This window comes from Xenopus tropicalis, chromosome 8, assembly GCF_000004195.4.
Source record: "Xenopus tropicalis strain Nigerian chromosome 8, UCB_Xtro_10.0, whole genome shotgun sequence".
Lineage (NCBI taxonomy): Eukaryota > Metazoa > Chordata > Amphibia > Anura > Pipidae > Xenopus > Xenopus tropicalis.
Genome location: NC_030684.2, coordinates 58,735,836 through 58,759,968, shown reverse-complemented (window position 1 = coordinate 58,759,968; position 24,133 = coordinate 58,735,836). Strand labels below are relative to the sequence as shown.

General features: G+C 42.2%; 1 protein-coding gene across 1 annotated transcript in view; it reads left to right on the top strand.

Moving 5' to 3' along the window:
* Positions 1 to 778: 778 nt before the first annotated feature.
* The window catches only part of radx (RPA1 related single stranded DNA binding protein, X-linked), a 33,422-nt gene continuing 10,067 nt past the window's right edge, over positions 779 to 24,133 (top strand). The window contains exons 1-8 of the mRNA XM_002934535.5: positions 779 to 1,673; positions 8,258 to 8,400; positions 9,317 to 9,509; positions 13,562 to 13,670; positions 14,377 to 14,468; positions 15,708 to 15,830; positions 17,821 to 17,928; positions 19,585 to 19,752. Of these exons, the coding sequence (XP_002934581.3) occupies positions 1,064 to 1,673; positions 8,258 to 8,400; positions 9,317 to 9,509; positions 13,562 to 13,670; positions 14,377 to 14,468; positions 15,708 to 15,830; positions 17,821 to 17,928; positions 19,585 to 19,752 (1,546 nt within the window). The 5' untranslated portion in view covers positions 779 to 1,063. The remainder of the gene's footprint in view (positions 1,674 to 8,257; positions 8,401 to 9,316; positions 9,510 to 13,561; positions 13,671 to 14,376; positions 14,469 to 15,707; positions 15,831 to 17,820; positions 17,929 to 19,584; positions 19,753 to 24,133) is intronic.

Sequence of the window (24,133 nt, the reverse complement as noted above, 5' to 3'; positions counted from 1 at the left end):
TGACTGCAGTCTTTCTAGTTAGACTGGTTGATGGGTGGGAACATTGCTCTGCTTGTTTGCAAAATTTGCTACTGGTCTAAAGGTGGCCATACACAGGCACATTTCAGTTGTTATTTGGGTCCTTCAGACAGTCTGGCCAGCTGCCTGTGTATGGGCACCCCCCTACAGGCCCACCTGACTAATATCTTGCAAAAAAATTGGCTAGATATTGGTTGGGCAGGTTTGATATTCCCGTCAGATTGGGGGCCGCATCAGCTCGTTGATGTGGTCTTCGGTCCATATACCCCTAGGGCCAAATAACCAAACTGGCCCAATGTCATCCATCTTAGGTGGGCAGATCATTTGTATGGCCCCCTATAATCGCCTATAGCAACTAATCAGCAGTAAGCATTAACTTCAGAGAAAAAGATCACTTTTAAAAATAAGAATGTTATGCTTATAATGGATGTTATGGGAGATTGCCTTCCTGTAATTTAGTGCTTTCTGGATAATTGGTTTCCAGATAAGGGATCCCATACCTCTTTTATGGCATATAAGGAAGAGACATCAGCTAACCCTGTTATTAGGGTGGTACAGTTTTGGGACCTATTATCCAGATTGCTCAGGACCTGGGGTTTTCCAGATAAGGGGTCTGGACTGGCAATATATCAATTCTGGCAAATGCCAGAGAGGCTGCTATAAGCTCCCATTAACAATAACTATGTATTGCGCCTGTGCGGGGTGTTTGGGCCACTGTGTAACTGCTATGTCTATTTTGAACCCACAGAAATTACCAAAGGCATCTCTGGCCTGAGGGAATAATGTAATTTTACCAGTAACAGTGCAAGCACCATGGGATGATGTGTAAGTTATAGTTGCACAAGACGGGCACCCAGCCATCAGAGTGACAGCGAGGGGCTTTCCCGCTCAGGCTGGCCGGAAGCCAGGTGCCTCCCACGCTTAGATCATGGCTGCCCCGAGCTGTTACGCGCTTTGTGGCTAATATGAAGCCCCGCCGCTCCGGACATGCAGAAGCAGAGCAGCCCCGGGTTCCTCCGGTGTATCTCTAGCAATCAGGCGGGACATGCACGCCCTGCTGTCGTCCGAGTTTGATGAAGGGACCCCCGACCGAAGCAGGCCGGGGCCTGGGAGTGCGAGCGAGAGAGACCCGGGCCTGTCTTGGATCCAACAAACCCAGCAGCAGGTGCGGGACTGCCCAAGCCTCACTCTGGTTCTGCAGGAACCGGTACCCGTACTGGTGCTGGCTGTGCTGCGCTACTTAGGGCCCCCCGGAAGGCGACATACGTTCTGCTATGATCTGTGCCTGTGGGACGGGGCCCATGGGGGGCTATGGCATCTGCACTCACACCTCAACTATCTGGTCCAACGCAATATTGTGCGCAGCGGGGCCCGGGTCACAATCAGCCGCTGCTCCTACACGTACAGTGAGAAGAGCCTGGGCAGCGGCTTCGTGTGTGTGGAGGAGCTGGAAGTTAGCGAGGAACTGCTCGCACAGCCTAATGCTGCACTACTGACTGCCAGCCAACAGCCTAATGCTGCACTACTGTCTGCCAGCCAACAGCTACCGCTGCTAGGGGGGAGGAAACATTATCTGCCGCTGTGGAATAACGAAGACCCCTATGGAGACACTTGGAACAGCCCTAAATTGGCAGATGATCAAGTCAGTATTGATGGTAAGCTTGGACAATACGAGTTGCTTCACTAAGCGTTATATATGCCTTCAGCAGGGTACACTTGTATCCATCATTTTTAGGGGGTCGCTGAAAATCAAGGGGGCGGGGCAGATGTACTGGGCAAAGTGAAGTTCTGATGGAAGTCCCTGTACCCAGATATCCTACATGTGAAGAGATTGAACTGTGGTCTCCAGCTGTTATGAGGCGAATGTTTAGTTTCTCCACACAACTGAGGTGGCGGCCACAGGTTATTTCATTATGACAGGATTGTTTCTTAGCAGCTGATGCTACACAGTGCTGTGCCCAGGCTCAATCAGGCCTAAGCCCATAGAGCTGACAGTCTTGTTCTGTCCTAGAGGCTCTGAGAGATGCTGCCTTGCCAGAGACCATAGTTAGCAGGTACAGGAATAGCCCCAAACTGTTATAAGCCAGGGGACGCTCAGCTGCGCTAAACATGGTGGCCATTTTTCACCCCTTCTGCTTCACATACACACAGATAATAGAAGGGTGCCTATAAAATGACGTTTTAAAACTGGGGGGCTGCTTGTGGGACCTTTGTGATATATTTAACAATATAAAAGTTGCTATGGTCTTCGTAAAAGCTTACAAGCTGTATAATCTAACAACTCAACATTAAGTGCAATATAATTCAACAATAAGTACAATGTAACAACAGTAAGTACAGTGTAACTACAAATGCAATCCAGCAACTCATTTTACGGAATATATTCCCTTTGAAAGTGATACATTTTTGTAATTGCTCTAAACAATGTATATGTCTAAATAACATTTATATCTTTCCCATTACTGTAATGTCTATTGTGCAGTAGGGAACTACTTCCATGCCTGCTGTTAGAGGTGTGTCGCAGTAGAAATTTGCACGCAAATACAATAATTTAGAGAGAGAACACTTTATTAATAATATCTGACCTTTACAAACAATGAAAATAATCAGGAAGATGTCCAGTAATTATACAGTAGAACTACATATGACTGCAGATTCTTCAGACGGAATCCCACTGGTTTGAATTTTGCCTTTAAGTGTAAAGTTTATCCAAAAATCCAAACCTGTGTTATTACATTAAATAAACTCCCTACATTTGGTGAATTTGAGATTACAAATTGACTGGATTTGTAAATAAAACCATTTCATATATATATTTTTATATATATATATTGTATGGCTTTTTGACCACGTGAGCATGCTTCTATCTTATATGCACTGTTGTTATATTTGCAACGATTTTGAGGTTTTTTTAAATGACCAAAGTAATTTCTTTGTCAGCATTACTTGAGCATTTTGCATGTTTAGAGTTTGTTGAGTGCCGCCCCATACATATAATTTTTTATTTTACTTGAAATGATAAAATAGTGTTTTAGCATTTGGGGAAAAGGTACGTGCCACATTACAGAATTGAGTTTTATCAGACTGTTGCCTTTTTATTGTATCTGCTCGAAATTATGGCAACTGGCTTTTTTGTTCTTTATTTTAGTTGTTCTTTATGTGCTAGTCTGGCACGTGTTAATGAAATAAAGTGTAAACAAATTTCATAGTTTGAAAAGACTTTTAAAAGTGATGTCCTGCTTTTGGTTACACGATTTTAAATGTTACATGTGAAGCTTTGAGGGTAGTGTTTGAATGCTGTGTAATTGGCACCGAACTAAAACTGCAGCAGCCATTTTTGAGATAGAAGCAGAAGTAGAACTCGAAAATGTTGAATGTAATTATAAGTGTAAGATTACAGTAAGGAAGCAAATTGTTTTTTAACAAATGTTTTTTTTGTGTGCATTAAAACATAACCATTATTATGATATGTAGAAAAGCTCCTTTTCACCTTAAAAAAAAATTTGATAAACAGAAACTAGTTTGTCCAACAACGAGGGTGTTGTTGCCAAGGTCTCCGGGTGTTCATTGCAGAACTCTAGCGCTAGTCTTTTTTATTTATCACAGTCATTTTGAAAGGTATTTATTGTGGTGAATAAATGTTTTGAGTCACTCTGTCTAAGATGGAAGCATCATTATTTTAATGACGAGTACCTAAGGTCTCTGCCATTGCCTGGGAAGTTTGAAGTTATGTCTGTTAAGCAATAGAAAAAGAAACACCCCACATTGCAAATATTTTTTGCTGTTAAACCGATTGGCACATCACATAAACAGGGAGATCTGTTCATAACATAATGCAGTTAGATTTGTACAGCTGTGCCACTGGGTCATATTGGCATGTACTCGGCTCAAATCCACACTAGGAATATTTGGGGACTGAATTAAAATGGCAGCCCAGTGCTCTCCAACTAAGAACCCTGGGACGGTTAATTCTTTTGTGTTTTGAAAAGTGGGGTACCAGCCCAGGGTAAAGGTTAGCATATTTGCTCCATGAGGTGCCAGACTTATTGGAGCCCCTCCCCAGTGATTTTAGCTTTCCTTTGTCCTTTAAGACAGTGCCCTGTGAGCTTTTTAGATTGACACTGCTAAACCAAGATGCACTAAAAATTGTAAGCATTTGAACTTAAGAGCATATGTGCAGAAATCATGACGATGCATTCTTCAAATACATCTCCATTGGCACAGTCTTTTTACAATTGTTGTGATATTAATATAAGGCTTGGTTGTTCTATTGAATTATATATGTTCACTGCTAAACTAACTGTTGCAAAATACTTGAATAACATAACTGTTCCTATATCTCATTTTAAACATAAAGTGAATTGGGTCAGGATCAATTAAAATTGTTATAGCATTCTGCAAGATAAACAAGATAAATTCCTAAAGGTTTGGGGACACTGGTATATATGTGATTTTCCCACTCATCCTCCCTGTGAATTTAATTTATCTTTTACTTTAAGAATTTGTTCGATGATACATCCGGTATTTTTTTTGGTCCACCAGCTAGCTAGCCTTTTCTTAGTGGCATAACTAGGAGACCACAGGCCCTGGTGCAAAAACTGCACTCGGGCCCCTGCTAGGAATACCTCGCATGAAAGCTCTTACCATTGAATCATTGCACTAAACTCAGCCACATCAGGATTTCCAGTTAATAAAGTTTCAGCACTTTATCATGATCTTCAAAATTAATCAAAGTCCAATCAATTGCAGCCTCCTTAATCTTCTCTTCTGTGTAGAAGCCCACTGTTAAATCAAAAACTACATAGTAGAACTACAAGGAAGTACATAACAAAAACTATATATATATATATATATATAGTGTAGTTTGAATAAAAAAACAAACATTTTGGGGGGCTGAATTACCAAACCAGTGAACCAAATAAAGTGACAGTGCAAATTATTGTGCAATTTGGTGAATAACCTCCTCCACCAATGCAACCTAGTGAGCCAAACAACTCACCAGATGTAGACAAAATTGTGCAGGGTATATATACAGCAGCTCATGTGAATCTCCCATTCCTCATCAAATGTTTCATGGGCATAGGGAATGTATCCGGTGCTCCAACAAACAGCCATACAATGAACAGATAGAAATCCGGTAATAGTGTAATAAAGCTTTTATTAAAAAGAAAGAATGCCACAAAGTGGCTACTTACAAACTTCCAATGGTATACAGCATAAAAAAATGTTTAACGCGTTTGACGTGGAACCGCCACAATTGTTCAGGAACCAAAATTGTGTGCAGCTTACACTGGGATCTCTAGAGTGTTACCCTAAAGTCAATATATCTTCATCCCTTCAAGCATAAAAACATTTTTAGAGGATGTTAAATAATGGCTGTCATTGGCTATTTGGTAGCCCCATGTGGGCTGCTGGCTTGCAGGAGGCTCTGCTTGGAGTAAAGTTGCATCTCTCTGTTTTCAAAACCCGCCTCCAAGCTAGAAAGTAAAAATGGCACCTACTTTGAGGCCACTGAGAGCAACATCAAGTGGGTTGTGAGCAACATGTTGCTTATGAGCCAGTGGTTTGGGATCACTGATCTACATCATACTAAAAGTTAATTTAAAGATAAACAAACCATTTAACCAATCCCACATGAATTTTCTTTTTTACCTCTGCTTTGCCTCTTTTTCTTGCTTTACAGCTCCTTCAATATCCTCCTTTCCTCCCTTCTAAAATGTCAATAAAACAACTGAACAATGTTACAAAGTATTCTGGAGCTACTTTGGGTATGCACTGGTGAATTGTGTGCATGCTGTTTATAGCTATTATGCTTTCATTCTGGGCAGATGCTGCATTGTGGGTAATAAACTTGCATCCAAATTTTGCATCCAAATTTTGCATCGAGTGCTGCTTTGTGTGTAGTGAGTTCTGTAGTGTCAAATAGTGCTTTTTTGGTAGTTTTACCAGGAATGGCTTTCTTATAGTTCCAAGCAATGTAGTTGGACACAGGACAGTGAAAAACCAGAATACTTAAAGCAAAATACAGGACCTCAAATCCTTTTGAAATTATTCATATGAAACAGCATATTGTAAGTCTATTTGCCACACACACACACACACTAAGACACTGCATGTATGTCAAGGTGCACAAATATATTGTTACAAAGAGATGCACAGTTTTATTGCACTAATAGATATTGCAGGGATGGAACTCAATGTATTGGCAATACTGGAAGTTATTATTTTGCAGGAACATTTTAGTTGTGAATTAAAAATCCCCAAAAATTCTTATAGCAGTCATCATTGCTTGTGTGCATACAGTGGTGAACTTGTTAGAAATGGTGTCTTTGTTAAGTTGCCAAGTTGCGGGGGCCCAAAAGCTATTCTTTGATTTGTAACCTAAAAGGAAAACCCCTTATAAATGTTTCTAGGAAACAAATGTTTTTCTTGGGATCCACCAGGTTTGCAAATTTATGCAAGCAAAAAATAAGCAGAATTAATTTCTGGTCCGTAATGATAAAAAGCTTGTGTAACATTATCTCATGAAAGTCCTGACATTAAAGTGGCTGAGCCGTTGGATATCACTTCCTATTATAGTTAAAGGGCCACAGTACTTTTTTTTTTTTTTTTTGAGATATAAAGAGGTGGAGGTACAGTCAGGTCTTACTGACTTTTTTTTGCATTTTTTTAAAGTTAGCATTTCTGCATGTTTTAGCAGAATTGGCCTTCTTATGAATTCTAATCCTAACAAAAAGCCATGGGGGCCTAGAAGCACAGTAGTACATACCCACATGTCACTGCTGCTGCAGCATGTTTATATGAGAGTTTTATGTCTGTGTTGCCTGAATCATTCTTGTGGTTATCCCCATTAAAGGGGATATAAACTCCCCCATAAATCACTGCTATTGAACATCCCTGCTCTCTTAAGTAAGACACTTAATTGCAAATGCCTCATCCTGTGTGTGAGTGGATCATCTCCAACTTTTTCCCTTAACTATTAGTGCCCTGTCACACTGGATCCTTAACTACCTGGAGAGAAATCTCTTCTCCCACGGACAATGAAGCGCCCAACAATATCTGCCACTTTACTTTTGTTTGAATCACTTCATGTGAAACATGCAACAATATCTGGTAATCACAAGAAAATGCTGAAGCAGGCATATTTGAGCAATTACCTGAGATCACCGCATGTAAAGTTGGAGATAATCCACTCTGCTTGTGTTTTGTATGCAGAGAAAACCAGATCTGCTCCCTTGCGTAGCTCCACTGAACAATACCCATATGTGTGCAGGAGACAGTACCCACCGATGGGAAAGGAGATTACCTGCCAGGCAAAGCTCCTGTGTCAGTGCCCCAAAGGAAATCTGCCATACAATGATGGTTCAGGATGATTTTGGCCCCAAACTGCTGAAATGACTTCCCATTAAAGGAATAGTAACACTAAAAATATGTTTTAAATGTTTTTTAAAGTAATTCAAATATAATATGCTGTGGCCCTGCACTGGTGTGATTGCTTTAGAAAGACTACTATAGTTTATATAAATAAGCTACTATGTAGCCATGTAGCCATGAGCACAGGTTACATAGCAGATAACGCACTCTGTAAAACACCATTGTAGTCTATGGAGCTTATCCGTTATTTGCTATATAACCTGTGCCATTTAGACCTATTTCATCAATAAATAGCTTTCCTCATGGCTACACAACAGCTTGGTTAAATAATAGTGTTTTTGGAGCAAACAAAGAACTTTTACCTGTGCAGGGCAACAGAACATTATCTTTGAATTACTTTGATACAGTTTCATTTTTTGGTGTTAATGTTCCTTTAAATCACAAGACAGTCAGCTTGGCTGGCTTCTGGCACTTCTTTGCAAGTGGAACTGCGTGTGCCATGAAACGATCAAATTAGCACAATATCGCAGCCCAAGGTGGGCATATCAGGGGAAAGCCAAATGAGCAAATCTTCGTGTTTTACCACATTAACAGAGCTCTTTGGGGTCTCCTATAATCTCCCTGATAAGATTGTGATTGCACATCCCCTTATACCCTTTACTGTCAGTAATATACATCTGGCAGATGGAATTTTCCAATCACATAAAGATTGTCTGAGCACCAGACAACCTCACAACAAATCCACAGGACATAATATCTTGAGGATGGTGCTTTATATTTTCAAAGCACTGTGTTTTACATTTGTTGTAATGCCTTAATATTTAGTTTGACCAATTTAATTCTTTTGTTTAATTCCCTATTGTAGTGACCAAACTAACTTCGTTACAGCGATTGGAAGTGCAATGGAGGACAAGAAGGTCTTTGCCTCCATTATTGGTACGGATTATGTACAAATCCAGACTTCGTTATTTTGGGAAACCAGAAAAAAAAGTTGACATTCCATATCAGGTACGTTCTGTGGTATAGATAAAGATGTGAGATATTAACTTTCTTTGATTACAATCCCTGCATGGAGAATACATCCGCAGGGCCAGAGAGAGAAAGGCTGGAGCCCACCCAAGAGGGATTCTTTGAGCTGCAATTCGGTAGCAGCTTATTAGCAAATTGATTTGCAGTATTATATGATTTTTGTGCTTTTACCTTTACCCAAACCTATCCTGGACATAAGTATTTGATAGAATCTGTACATGTCCTTGTCATGATTTTGTTGTTAAATGGAGAATGTTAAATGAGAATAGACCTTGCTACTTGAAAAGAGCCAATGAAAACATATCTGAAGTTATATGCTGCTGTGTTCTGTACTCCCTCTCTGCACTTCAGATGCAGTACCCCCTTGGCTTGCCCCAAGTGCAAGTGAGTTAATTGGGGTGGGGGGCAATCGGGGGTGCATCCCCAGAAATGCCCCTGGGTGGCAGAATGGGCTGCAGTTGCAACTTACAGGCATGTCATTACATTTCTATTGTCTAGCCATCTGCTAGAATCTGCATTTCTTCCACTTTATGGTGCCTGCTTGGTACACATGCTGAGGCTAAAATGATAAAATTTAAGGGCGTTGGGTACTTGAAGTAATATCATTCAATGCACATTTTTCTTGAGATTGATCTGGCAGTAAGTGTGAGGGTGTTAAAAATAGGGATAATTGTGTAAGTTCTTGTATATTGGTGGGCGAAAGGGACACATTATTCAAGCATTGTAATGGTGATAAAGAATTCAAAATTAAAAATAAGACTCTGGATGTTGCATCATCCAAGATTTTCATTCACATGTTTCATTCACATGTTGCTTAGTCCTTTTTTCCTGTAACCTTGCCAGTTCCAGCTTCAAAAAATGATGATGATGATGTGAATTTTTTTTTTTTTTCCAGGCCTATTTTGAGGTTGCCGATTACTCAGGAATGATGTCAGTGGTTTTGTGGAATGAACTGTGTCCAGAATGGTATAATACTCTGCAGGTGGGCAGTGTAATTCTGCTTCAGCAGTACGCTGTAAAGCCAAGTTACCAGAGCAGGACACTCCCGACTCCGGGGGACTCGCAGGTGAAGAGGCTGCCTTCTGTAGGTAGAGTATTTATTAAATGTGTCATATTGGTGTGTCCTGAGTTTCCTGTCCTTTAGTTTGGCAAAAGAGATGAAGTGATATAACCAATATATTGGGCTATTAGAAAAGCATTTGCTTTTGCAAAACCCTGCATTGCACAGATTGGTTTCAGCCTTACTGGGGCTCAGTCTGTGTTTGGGAATCCAATCGGCATACTGCACTGACTGTCTCCAGGGCGGCTAGGGATCAAGTTTCTAGGGTATTCCATGTAAATGGATTTTTTAGGAGCTATCCTGGGCTTCCTTCCCAGAATTTCTTACAGAAATTTAGCTCAGGCTTCTTCGACTCTATTACTGAGACAGTATGGTTTTAATGTGAAGGTCGATATTTGGATACACATGTCATAGATAAGGAGTGAGGGGCCAAGTTGGGTGTAAGATGCCTCTTTCTTTGCTGTTTTTAAAAACGTCTGTATTTCTGCATTGTTTCAAAATGTGACAGCAATGGGATATTTCATGCAGGTTGACGTTTGAATGTCTTCCCTTTGCAGATTAGATGAAAAGTTGCCAAGAATGCAGCATTCTGCAATTCAGCAGTTAATCCTCATTGGGCTAAAGACTCATGGAGTCATTTTCCACTAGATACACCTAGGGGCACATTTACTAACCCACGAACGGGTCGAAATGAGTCCGATTGCGTTTTTTTCGTAATGAACGGTATTTTGCGATTTTTTCGTATTTTTTGCGATTTTTTCGGCTTCTTTACGAATTTTTCGTTACCAATACGATTTTTGCGTAAAAACGCGAGTTTTTCGTAGCCATTACGAAAGTTGCGTAAAATCTGGCGATTTTTCGTAGCGTTAAAACTTGCGCAAAAAGTTGCGCTTTTTTCGTAGCGTTAAAACTTATGCGAAACTTTGCACCTTTTAAGTTTTAACGCTACGAAAAAGGCGTAACTTTTCGCGTAAGTTTTAACGCTACGAAAAAAGCGCAACTTTTTACGCAACTTTCGTAATGGCTACGAAAAACTCGCGTTTTTACGCAAAAATCGTATTGGTAACGAAAAATTCGTAAAGAAGCCGAAAAAATCGCAACAAATACGAAAAAGTCGCAAAATGTTCGTTTTCAAGTCGGAACTTTTCCAATTCGGGTCGGATTCGTGGGTTAGTAAATCAGCCCCTTAGGGGCACATTTACTAATCCACGAATGTCCGAAAAGCGTCCGAATGCGTTTTATCAGTAATGATTGGTATTTTTGAGATTTTTTTCGTCGGCGTCACGACTTTTTCGCGAATTGTCGGGAATTTTTCGCCGCCGTCGCGAAAAAAATCTTACTGTCGCGCCAAGTACGAAAGTCGAAGATTCATTCAAGCTTCAGTATCGTGACTTTCCTTGGGCCAGGTTGGAGCTGCAGATTGCCATTGAGTCCTATGGGAGGCTTCCAAAATCATGCAAAGTCGGAAAGGTTTGCCCGATGTTTACGAGCGCTCAATACGAAAAAGTTGCGACAATTCGCGAAAAAGTCGTAACGGCGATGAAAAAGTCGCAAAATGTTCATTTCCAATCCGATTTTGGAAGCATATTGACCTGCATAGGAAGCATTCTTCATCTGTTGATTTATAAATGGGAGAGTTGGCATAGTAGTTGATCTTGAGAGTGGCCAAACTTGAATTATTTAAATGTTTTTTTCCTAAAATAACCAGGAAGTATGGAGCCTTGCTTAGAACAATAATGTAGAAAATGTCAGTTTACCTCAAGATTTACCTCCAGGTCTGCATTCAATCAATAGGGCTTTTGCCTATTTTAATAAATAAAAAAATCTATGGTCTCATTTATGTCTTGAGTTAAACAAGGCAAACGGGAAAATAGAAGCTACACAGATACAGTAATTAAAACAATCGCGAAAAAGGGTGATGGGATAGATTTGTTTTTGTAGGGGCAGTTTTATTAATGTTCCCCTATTTGTATTTGCAAGAAAATTCTTATGAAAAAAAGGCTTTTGTATTACTCGTATTCATTCTGCAATTTTATTGATTCTATAATAAATGAGTAGACATTTGTGATTTTTAAAAAGTGAGTTTAGTCGTAGTAGAAAAAACCCACAAAAATTACACAGATAGGAAATTGAATAAATCAGCCCCGAAGAGTTCAGTATTACTAGTTTAACTCAACTAATGTTAAGATAGTAAGTGTAAACACAAAATAATGCTACTATTCTGCTTTATAATTAAATATCTATGTGCAAAACGTATTTTCAGCATAATTTCTATTTACTATGCTAAAGTAATGGTGTATATAGGTTTGTACTACCCCTTAAGGGCTGTGGCACACGGGGAGATTAGTCGCCCGTGACAAATCTCCCTTGTTGCGGGTGACTAATCTCCCCAAAATGCCATCCCACCGACGAAAATGTAAATCGCCTGTGGAATGGCATACTTCCTTGAGAAGAAACTTCCGCAATTTCAGGGAAATCGCGGCGCCGCGTATGCCTGCCCACCGCCGATTTACATACTCGCCGGTGGGGTGGTATTTTGGGGAGAGTAGTTGCCCACCAAGGGAGATTTGTCGCAGGCGACTAGTCTCCCCGTGTGCCACAGCCCTTAATCAACTGACTTATGCTGCTATGTTTCATGAGTCAGAACTAGCAGGAAAGAACAAACATATTCTTTGAGTTCTAATTAACTTAATTGATAACTTAGTTGATAACTTAAAAATCACTCAGCATTTTTAATCAGTGTATTTTAAACAGTTGCTTAGAATTATATTTTTTAATTGTGCAGAAAGAGTTTTTGGGACCTCAACTTCTTTTTGTCTAAAAAAAAAAAAAAGTTCTGATAAAAACAACCTCTTATTTTAGCATTATTAATAAATATGTGTTACTACCCTTTTCTAAGAAATAAAACCGTTGGTTTTTGTAGCTGACTCACAGAGAGTCTGCCATTTCTGGGTGATGCTTAATTTAAAAGGCCAGAACTGCCAGTTTTTTGAACATGCAAATAATATACATATATTGACTGATACAAGGTTAACTGAGGCAGAGAGCGCCCTGCTTAATAGAGCAGTCCATTCTATTGACACAGGGCAGCAGCATTTCGCCTTCTAAACAAGAAACCTTCACTGTAAAAAAAGGATCTTAAAAAAAATACTATAAATATATTATAACTACAAATAGCCGTATTTTTACTTCACTGACTTACAAGTCACTTAATTATTATAAAGTGACATTGCTGGTAGCATTAGGCACCAAATAAAAATGTAATGTTGTCACTATCTTCTGCTTATAGTGCTTGTGTACAAATTGTTGGGTGGACAAAGTCAGCACCCACAAACACATTCTCTGCACTTGAACTATATCTTGTTGACAAGTAGATAGGATTTGTTTCGGTTTTCCCTGCATGAACTAAGCAAATTACTTGTCAGAGCCTGATGGATGAGTCGAGGACCTTATTACAAGGAAGGGGCTGGCTGGAAACTGCCAGGGTGAGACGCCTCTCAATGCAGCTAATATGATCTATTGCCTAGAACTAGCTGAACTCTCTATTTTCTGCCATCTCACTGGCTCTGTAGCTGTGTTTTCTATCAGAAAATATCATGCATTAATGAAAAACAAAATGTATGCTTTACAGATCAAGTTTAATAAGTACAGTTGTCTTGCTCCCTTTTTTTGATTATTTCCTCATATATCATCTTTGTCACAATGTTTATTTTCTCCCTGGTAACATGTGCTGTAAGATTGCTACCATTTTGCTTTTAAGGTGTATAATGATAGCTTATTACAATAAATTACTGCTCACAGGTCAATAATTTAGGCTACATGTAAGTGGGGTTTTAGTTGCAGCTGATTCCTGTCCTAAATCCCTTGCTATAAAGATGCAATTTTGAAAAGACTACAGCACACATAATAAACCTTTATGATCTCTGTTGTGGAACTGTTTTTTTTTTTTTTTTTTTTTTTCTTTTTTTCTTTTCTCATTTTTACTAACACCCTGTTGTAACACCAATTGGGAAAAACCCAAATGTACTGATTAAAACATGCACGTTTTGCTTTGTTTTCTTTTCATTTTTCTGTTTCTAGAAATAAGCCTCAATGCCCGAGATCCACCTTCCACTATTACTGTTATCAAGGAGAAGCTTGTTAAGCCTGAGTGGAGGTTACCGGATGTGAAATATCACTTTGTCACAAGGTACTGAATCATCAATTCATTTCTTGCACATAAACAGACCTCTTACAGAGCTGTTTCCTTCATGGCTGTTTAAAGTTCTGTATTCAGTCATTTGGAAACAGCCCCAGTTCACGTGCTGTTTGATGCTTTGAAAATTACAGAAAAAACGTTCTTTTAATATCCTTTTAACATTTTAAGTGCAGGTATGAGACTTATTATCCAGAATGTTTGGATAAGGGATCACCTTAGCAGTATCTTTCTTTCCTCCCTTATTTAACCCTGCCATTGTTGCAGTAGTTTCCTTAATGCACATGTTAATCCCTTTCTTCTGTATTATATCCACCCACCTACACTTCATCTCCCATTTTTCAGGTTCTGCTTTTCTGGGGATAAACCCAGAAGCAACTCAATGGCTGCTACCAATTAAAAAAATCAAAGGGGTGCTCTATAAGTAAGGTGCTGAGAAAGGATTCTCTCCCCAGACAGATCTGTTTGCATGTTCAATTAATAAAAAAAGTTGAGCTTTGGTGATTACACTGAAAAACCTTTGCAGTCAAAACATATAGGAATTGCTTATTATGCCATATCACCTTATCCCTTATATAATTTATTCCCTTTCTTTGTAACACATTCATTTGTTTCCTCCTTATGGTTTCTTTTGTCCTCCCTCTTATATTTCATAAGGTTTTACTTTTCTCTTCACATTTTTTTTTTAAACTATACATAGAATGGAACTTAATGACCTTCCGCATAACAAAGTCTGTGATGTGATTGGTCTTGTCACCTATGTTGGAAGATGTGAACGGAAAAGACAAAAAGGTAATTAAATTGCACTAACAAGCAACAGTTACATCAGGTGTGAACAAAGTTCATCTGAGTGTTCTATCTATAGGCTTTTTCTAGAAAGTAGGCCCATATATAACCACCTCACTGCTTTCAGAAAGGGATGGTATAGCCAAGCCTGTTTACTGACCCTCCAAGGGCAGCTACTCAGCCTCTATGCCCAGTGCAATTGTATGGGAGACATTTTCTTCTGTTCTGAAATATATACTAATCTATGCATTTGTAACCTTCTACATGTAATAATGTAAATGATTCTAAGCCTTCTAATTTTATGCCAGTGTTTGCCAAATTATTGCACATGTGCATGCACAGCCAAGAGCAGGCAGAGCATTTGCAGAATGGGTACAAGAAAAGCCAAGTGAGCACTGAAGCACCACAGTTCCTTTTAGCCATCTATCTTCTGCCTAACTTTCTCTAACTTGCTGAAAGTTAAACACACCCACACCCACATAATAAAATTATTTGAATCAAAACCCACTTCCCTAGATGAACTCCGGTATATATTTGCCCTTTTCAACTGCCCCCTTGGGGCCCATTTGTAAAATCTTGGCTGTATCTGCCCACAGGCAAAGAGTTGGCATCACAGAAAGGAAGTGTAATAAGAGTACAATACAATGTTTTTGTTTAAAGGAGAATGTTGGCATTTTACTGCCAATAGATTAGTCACATTAGTTCCACCTAGAACGCTATATTTATTCTGCAGAAAAATTTAGTAATCCATCCAAATCAGCCCTAGAAGCTCTCTCCATGGAGCTGCCATTTTAGCCTGGTCTCCGGTAGCTTCCTGCTGTAGCTCTAGCCTTTGGTAGCTGAGATCACACATTCCTAAGGGAGGGAGGAGTGAGTTCTTATGAATTCTTATGGTAGGGGGGAGCAGGAGAAGGGGGGGGGGGGGGAGAGGAGCAGACTCATGCCCCAAACCTGATGGAGCTCTAAAGGAGAGGAAATCTGACAAAGAAGAACTTGTGTACAAAAAAGACTAGAAATCCGGTGTTTCTTTTGATAGAGAACTTGCAGCGTTTCTGTGAATGCTTATGGCTGTATTTACTTAGACCTTTCTGATAAAGCTTACTTAGTTTTTACCTTTACTTCTCCTTTAATATATGTATTTTATCAAAGAAAAACTTTATCCATCTAATTCTATTGTGTTTCTTGTTTTTTTCCAATAAATCTTGCATATAACTCTAATGAAGATTTTTTTTCACCTCTCTCTAGATGACAGAGAAGACTTTTGGGTACATCGCTGGGTTCAAATGATTGATTCAAGTATAGACCAGCCATTTCTCATTGAAATATTTGCCACCTCGCAACCTGACATATTTGAACATATACACCCAAGTATGTATTTTTTTATACATATCTATAAAATAATACACCCATCAAGAAAAACATAACATTGAATGACTTGAGTTGACTAAGTTGATTTAAACATAAAGATGAGTGCTGGAAAGATCTTAAATGTAGGGTGCAAGCTAGCAGATGAATTATTGAGGTGCTGGTGTATTCATTTCAGTTTTTATTTCCATTGCCAGCTGTAACAATGCAAATTAGAAACTTTTAGGTTGGTAACTCACCATGAGATGTGTGTCATGTGCTTTCAGTGAAAGGTTTCATAGGGGCAAATTAATCTTATCCTATACTCTCAACTTCCTTTTGACATTAGTAGAACAAACTATATAAATTAAATTTCATAGCATGGTGTACTGACTTCCCGTTGGACAACAATGCTCCTTTGCTTCAAACTGTAGAGCAATGCCAGTCATGGATTAGTAATGAGGCTGGTTTTGTCTGTAAGACAACATATTGCCATTAAGTCATTCATGGCTAATTCCCTTTCATTAAGAAAGATAATCTCACAGTTGCTAAGGGTTCTGTTCATCTGGATAAGATGGTCTTTAAAGAGATACATCAGAAATTAAAATGTTTTTTACAACTATCATAGCATTGTCTTTACATGAGCTATAGAATTTTGCCATAAAAGTATTAACCCAATGCTTTTACATTACCTATCCAATCCCTGTGTTTCTCTATGAGGAGGCTGCCATATTTGTGCAGCAGGAGTCTGTTAGCATTAGAAGCTGTAACTGATTTAGAAGGAACAGTCAGGTTGGCAAAACAGTCAAGTTTAAAGAATTCAAGAATTACTTACAAAAGCAGCCCTATCAGCAGGGCCGCGATCAGGGGGGCACAGCGGGGACAGCTGTACCGGGCCCGGTCAATTTTTACTTTTAAAGGGGGCCCGGCGGTGCTACAGTTTTCTTAGTCGCTCGGGCCCTGTCATTGGTTGGTTGCGCCCCGCGTGTACGGGTGACGTCATACGCACGGGGCGCAACCTTATAAAAGGGCCTGTCTCCATTCGTGTGGAGACAGACGTGCGGAGGCGTCACCCGTGAAGGATCCGGAGATGTTCCCGAAGATGCCGGAGGAGCCACCGAAGCCATCGGAGAAGCCGAAGAGGACTGCTGCAGGTCGCCAATGTATTGGGGGGGCTGCGGGACACACTGACCACCAATGTATTAGGGGGACACTGCTCTTGGCACCAATGTATTAGGGGGGCTGCAGGGCACACTGATCACCAATGTATTATGGGGGCACTGCTGCTGGGCACCAATGTATTATGGGGGGCTGAAGGGCACACTGATCACCAGTGTATTATGGGGGCACTGCTGCTGGGCACCAATGTATTATGGGGGCACTGCTGCTGGGCACCAATGTATTATGGGGGCACTGCTGCTGGGCACCAATGTATTATGGGGGCACTGCTGCTGGGCACCAATGTATTATGGGGGCACTGCTGCTGGGCACCAATGTATTAAGGGGGCACTGCTGCTGGGCACCAATGTATTAAGGGGGCTGAAGGGCACACTGATCACCAATGTATTATGGGGGCACTACTGCTGGGCACCAATGTATTAAGGGGGCTGAAGGGCACACTGATCAACAATGTATTATGGGGGCACTGCTGCTGGGCACCAATGTATTAGGGGGCCCTTGCTACCAATGGTTGTGTGTCCTTTCTACTGATGGGAGGGATCACTGGGGGGGGGGCATTGGGGGGCAGGGCGTGGGAGGAGGAGGGCCCAGAAAATTTTGTTGTGAGGGGCCCCGTGATTTCTGATGGCGGCCCTGCCTATCAGCGAAAAACTATCAACATGACCTATAGGGAATATTTTATGTACATTAATATTTTGAAGAGTAGATTTTTAATGTCAGTATCACTTTAAGACAAGGACAGTGAGGTCAAAGTGATGCAACAAGTGTTTGGGTATGGTTTGGATTTGTATTTGCCAAATACATCTCTTCATGATACTTTTTTTTCTTTTTCTAGTGTCGTACTTGGTGTGTACGCAAATGAGAGTGGTTCGGGAATGTCCAGATGATAGCTCTTTGACTCCATATCTCACAACATCTAATGAAAGCCAGGTATTCATATCTGGTAAGGGAAATAGCACAATAGACCCTTCATAATTAGGTACTTGAAGGTCAGATTTAACACAATCTTGCTCAAATTCATCAATGCCATTCATGTTGCCAAGAACCTCATCATCCCTTTATTCTTTATTAATGTTGTAACATTCATTCTTTTAAGCCAGGGGTTTCCCAACCTATTTAACCCGTGAGCAACATTTAAAGAAAAAGTTGGGGAGCAACACAAGCATTAAAAAAGTTCCTAGGGGTGACCAGTAAAGGCTGTAATTGATTATTTGTAGCTCCTATGTGAATTGGCAGACTGCAGGAGGCTCTGTTTGGTAGTACCCTTGGTCTTTATGCCACCAAAACTTGCTTCCAAGAATGAAGACCTGCTTTGAGGCCACCGGGAGCGATATCAAAGGGGGTAGTGAGCAACATGTTGCTCGCGAGCTACTGGTTGGGGCCAGGGGGCAGGATCAATTTTGTGATGTCCGGTACTTCCGACAGGTTTTTGACATCTTTGTGCCAAATCCTATTGTGTTACATGACTCAGCCCAAAATGTTAGACAAAGGAGAATGGTGTGTTATACACTGATAATAATAACAAAAGTTTGTTATGGATGGATTTGTTAAAGACTTATGTATGCTTGGTGCTTGTGAGTTTGAACCTGGTAACGTCACATCTTAAAAAATCAAGCAGAAGTTGCAAAGCATTGAAAAGGTCATTACGGGTGAAAGAGGTTGGTACCTAGAGTACTGTTTTATACATACTCTTGAAAAGTAAGTTTGAAAGCAAAAGTTTGCGAACCCGTTGCCCAGTTACATATTTAGTGAAAGTAGTAACTGCTGCAGGAATCTGGGTGTTAAAAACAACATATTTGCAAATATTATTGCAGTTACATTTTATTTCACAAACTTTAAAACATAGGAAAAAAGAAAGTAGTAATTGTAGCACGTGCAAAAGTTTGGGCACTCTAGTAAGTCAGAATTAAGTTAGCCTGTAATGCCTGTATCCAGCTAAGAGCAGGGCTTTTCATCCATTCTTCCTTGCAGATCACTTTTTATTCCAAGCTTTTCTTGGGCCGATGTCTAACATTATGGCCAGAACACTAATTCCTGCTTTCAACTCTCTAAGCTGTCACAGACTAACTGAACAGTAATGTCCCATGACCCCCTCACTGATTGGTTACTGACTTCTAACAGCTTAGAGAGCTGTAAAGGAGGAGGTAGTGTTCTGGCCATTATGTTAGAAATCTGTTCACTCCAGCCTTTATAGATTACATTTATGCCTAACTAGCTAGATTATTTTTTTTTTTTTTTGCAGTCTATTTTAACCATTTTAATTTTTACACTGAACTATTCCTTTAAGGTATGAAAGGTTTTCATTTAAATTAGTGTTTATTATATAAAGGATAATAATTTTTAACCTTTTTTTACATAAATAAGGACTGCAGACTATAGGAAGCAACCCATCATCCCTTATGAATGACAGTGCATAAGTATGGGTTTAGTTGATCTTTAAGAAAAACCCTGTACTGTGTTATTATGTGTTATGACTTTCCATTTTAGATACCAATGTTTACTTTGCTGAATAATAATTATTACACAAAGCATCACAACTTAGTGCTGTAGCCTACTTGTCTGTGTTGTTTACATCCCATGCTTATTTTATATTGACTAGGGTATCACAAAGGCCAGCCGTACATCAGGGATCCCAAAGTTCAACATTTCATAGAATGGACGAAGACACAGAGTGAAGCTGATCTTAGGAAGAAAACAGTAATAGGTGGTTATCATCCATATCCAATAACCCCAGATACCTTCCCAAAGTATTGCAAAGATAACACAGGTTGGTGGTATTTAGTTTTCTCATTGCTAAGCATTGATTCCTGTTCAGAATACTCCTGTGAAAAAATCACTGACCCTTCTAATAAATGCAGATTTCTGGGCAGCACTGCCTGGATATTTATTGTTTCTCCCACGTCTAGGGGGACACCGGGACCGTGGGGTAAAGGGCCCCTCCCATCAGGAGGCAGGACACTGAATACAGAGATGTGGACCCTCCTCCTCTCCCCTTTATCCCCTGTCACACCGGAAGGGATTTAGTTTTTTCAGTGTCCTGCCTCAGGAGGTTAGGAATGGCCTTTAGGTAGGCCCATCAAAGGAGCCTGCGGTTAGTGAATAGCGCTAACAACTGGGGTGAGGCTGTGTCAGCCTAGACTGTTCACCAAGAGCTAGCCCCCGCCGCGGGAATACCGCTATGTGTCCGGTTCAGACACAATCAAGGGAGACAAATGCCCTGCATCAGCGCTCCCCTCCATAAGGTAAGGTGAGCGCTACACCCCAGAGAGACCCCCCCGCTCCCTGTCTGCCTGCCTGTGCCCGCACACTCCCTGCACTACCTGCACGGCCAGTCGCTCGTCGGCTGCTCCCCTTCTCTCCGGCGGGCGCCTCCATACTGCGCTCCAGCCGGCGGCGCCTCACCGCCGGCGGGCGCGCCAAGAGTGACGTCACTCATGCACGCTCCTCACTTCGCGCCATTCTTCGCGCCCTTCCTTCGCGCCGCCGCCTGTCCCTTCACGCTGCAACGCTTCCCAGCAGCCAGGGACCCAGCAGAGAGTCACGAGTGCGGGCACCCCTCCTCTTCTCCCAGCAGATCCTGCGGGTCACTCAGGCACACTCAGCATGACTGACGGTAGGGGGGATCTGTTCTCTAGGGGGGGCAGACACACTAGCCATGCGGTTTCCTTTTTTGCCTGCTCAAAATGCCTCACCAAATTTAAAGAGGGCCAAGCTGAACCGCTCTGTTCAACTTGCAGAACTCCCCAGCCTCTTCCATCAGACACCACTGCCCCTGGCACTGCTGCAACAGATGGCGCATCCATGGCTCCTTCCCCCACAAGCGCCACCGGGCCTCAGGGCACCCCTGATGCCCCAGGATGGGCAGTTTCACTGTCACAGTCCCTGGCCAGCTTGCAATGCATACCCCAACTGACATCATCTATTGACAAGATGCTAGCCAAACTAACTTCTTCCCCTAACACTAGCAAGAAGCGAAAGAGAACGGCCAGCCGTCCAACACTAACCATCAGGGACTCACTATCCCTTCCGTCATCCGACGAGGAAGAGGCAAGCGAAGGAGAAATCTTCTCCTCCCCCTCCACGTCCAATTCTGACGAAGAGGACACTACCACCAGCACCTCCTCCAACATAGATGGCCTAATCAGAGCAGTACTAGAAACCCTACAGATTCAAGAGGATGAGACCACAAAGACAAAGTCCTCATCACTATTCAAGAGACAACACAAGACCTCTGCAATCTTTCCAGCCCATGATCAGATGCAAGCCATAATATCAGAGGAATGGAAGATACCAGACAAAAAGTTCCAAGTCTCAAAGCACTTCAATCGGCAATATCCTTTCCCTAAGGAGGCCGTGGAAAAATGGAGCGCACCCTCAGTGGTTGACGCCCCGGTATCACGCCTTTCCAAGGCCACTGCACTTCCAGTGCCAGATGCCTCGGCATTTAAGGACCCTACTGACAAGAAGATGGAGGGTCTACTCAAGGCAAACTTCCTTTCTGTGGGATCGGCATTGCGACCCGTTCTGGCATCTGCCTGGGTGAGCCGGGCAGTAGAAACCTGGTCCACCTCTCTCCTACAGACCATCCAGGTGGGCGGATCTAGGGAACAGATGACACAGCTAGCTGCCTACATTCAGGAAGCCAATCAGTTTCTAGCAGACGCCTCTTTGGATGCAGCTCGGGTACTGGCCAGGGCTTCCGCTCTCTCGGTTGCAGCTCGCAGGGCCCTTTGGCTGAAACTTTGGTCCGCTGACCTGAGCTCAAAAAAGTCCTTGGTCGCCATCCCCTTCCAGGGTTCCAAGCTATTTGGAGAGGAACTTGATAAGATTATTTCACAAGCCACGGGGGGCAAGAGTACCCTGCTACCCCAATCCAAACCCAAATCAGCATTCAACCCACGAAGGGGTCATTCCTTTCGCAACCAGGGTTTTCGCAACAACAAGACCAGTTCATCCACCAATCACCAGTCATCCTTCAAGGGACGATTCCCTAACAAGGGGAAATCCCCCTGGCAGTCCCGCAAACCTCAGCCCAAATCACCAAGTGACAAGGCCACGCACTCCTGACTACACTCAGGAGTTCCCAGAAGCTGGTCGAATAGGGGGACGCCTTCGACTCTTTGCGGACATCTGGAGATTACACGTGGAAGACCCCTGGGTAGTCCAGACCATCACAACCGGCTATCGGCTAGAATTTCATCAGGTCCCTCCAGGGCATTTCTTCATGTCCAGAGTTCCACACCAGACCCACAAACAACAGGCTTTTCTCTCCATAATAGAGAAACTACGCCGGACCGGGGTAATTGTCCCGGTACCCAAAAACCAAAGATTCCGGGGGTTTTATTCAAACCTCTTTATAGTTCCAAAGAAAGATGGCTCATTCCGCCCTATCCTAGACCTAAAGCTTCTGAACAGATGGATAGTCTACCACAAGTTCAAGATGGAATCAGTCCGTACCATCATCCGGGCCTTGGAACCAGGAGACTTTCTGGCTTCCCTGGACATTCGGGACGCTTACCTGCACGTTCCAATTTTCCAACCTCATCAGCAATACCTCAGGTTTGCTTTCCGGAATCAACACTTTCAATTTGTTGCGCTACCTTTCGGTCTCTCTTCAGCACCCCGAATCTTCACGAAGATCATGGCATCCATGGCAGCCTTCCTTCGTGTCCGAGGTGTATTTATTATGCCATACTTGGACGACCTTCTTATCAAAGCGAGATCCAGGGCATTGGCCGAACACAATGTACAACTGACAGTACAGAACCTACAGATGTTCGGATGGGCCATCAACCTGGAAAAGTCGTCCCTGTCTCCCAGCCAGAGCATGATATTCCTGGGGCTACAGTTCCAGACGGAGCTCCAGAAGGTATTCCTCCCACGAGAAAAACAGCTCAAGATCCAAAGTTCGGTCAGACTACTCAGAACAACAGCACACCCAACAATTCAGATGTGCATGAGAGTCTTGGGACTAATGGTCTCCACCATGGAGGCAGTCTCATTCGCTCAGTTCCGCCTTCGGCCCCTTCAGACGGCAGTATTAAAGCTCTGGAACAGGATTTCACTTCATCAAAGAATACACCTGCCAGAGAACACCCTAAGATCGCTAAACTGGTGGCTAACACCAGAACGACTAACACAGGGAAAGACTTTCCTGGAACCAGTGTGGTTAATAGTAACCACAGACGCCAGCCTCACCGGATGGGGGGCAACCTTTCAGGGAAGAGCTGCACAGGGACTTTGGACACAGGAGGAAACGCGCCTACCAATAAACATATTGGAAATACGAGCCATACTTCTAGCACTCCTCTCATGGGAATATCTTCTGAGAAGCCATGCGGTGCGAATTCAGTCAGACAATGCCACGGCAGTGGCGTATATAAATCGACAGGGCGGCACAAGAAGCAACAAGGCAAACCAGGAAGTGACTCTCATCCTAGAGTGGGCAGAAAGAACCAACACTCAACTGTCAGCAATTCACATCCCCGGAGTGAGCAACATAGAGGCCGATTTTCTCAGCAGACATCATCTGGACCCGGGAGAGTGGCAACTACACCAGGACGCATTCCTGTGTCTGACACGGAAATGGGGAATGCCGGAAATCGATCTGATGGCCTCCAGGCACAACCGGAAAGTGCCAAGATTCTATGCCAGGTACCGCGACCCTTTGGCGGAGGGAGTAGACGCCATGACCCTTCCATGGCGATTTCAACTGGCATACATATTTCCACCTCTTCCAATGTTACCACGTGTATTACGAAAGATAACCAGAGAACCGGTCACGGTAATCCTCGTTGCACCACGGTGGCCCAGGAGATCCTGGTACTCAAGTCTTCTAGAACTGTCCTTAGAACCTCCGATAACGCTCCCAGTATTTCCACAGCTTCTGTCCCAGGGACCAGTACTTCACCACAAGCCTCATCTCTTCACCTTAACGGGATGGCTCTTGAGGCGTCAGTTCTGAGACAAAAAGGACTTTCAGAGGAGGTAATCACGACTATGATTAAAGCCCGAAAACCGGTGACATCAAAGATTTACCACAGGGTGTGGGAATGCTACCGACGATGGTGTGAGGATGAGGAGTTCTTGTTCATGGAATTCAGAGTGCCTCGGATCCTACAGTTTCTCCAAGCAGGCCTTCAAAAGGG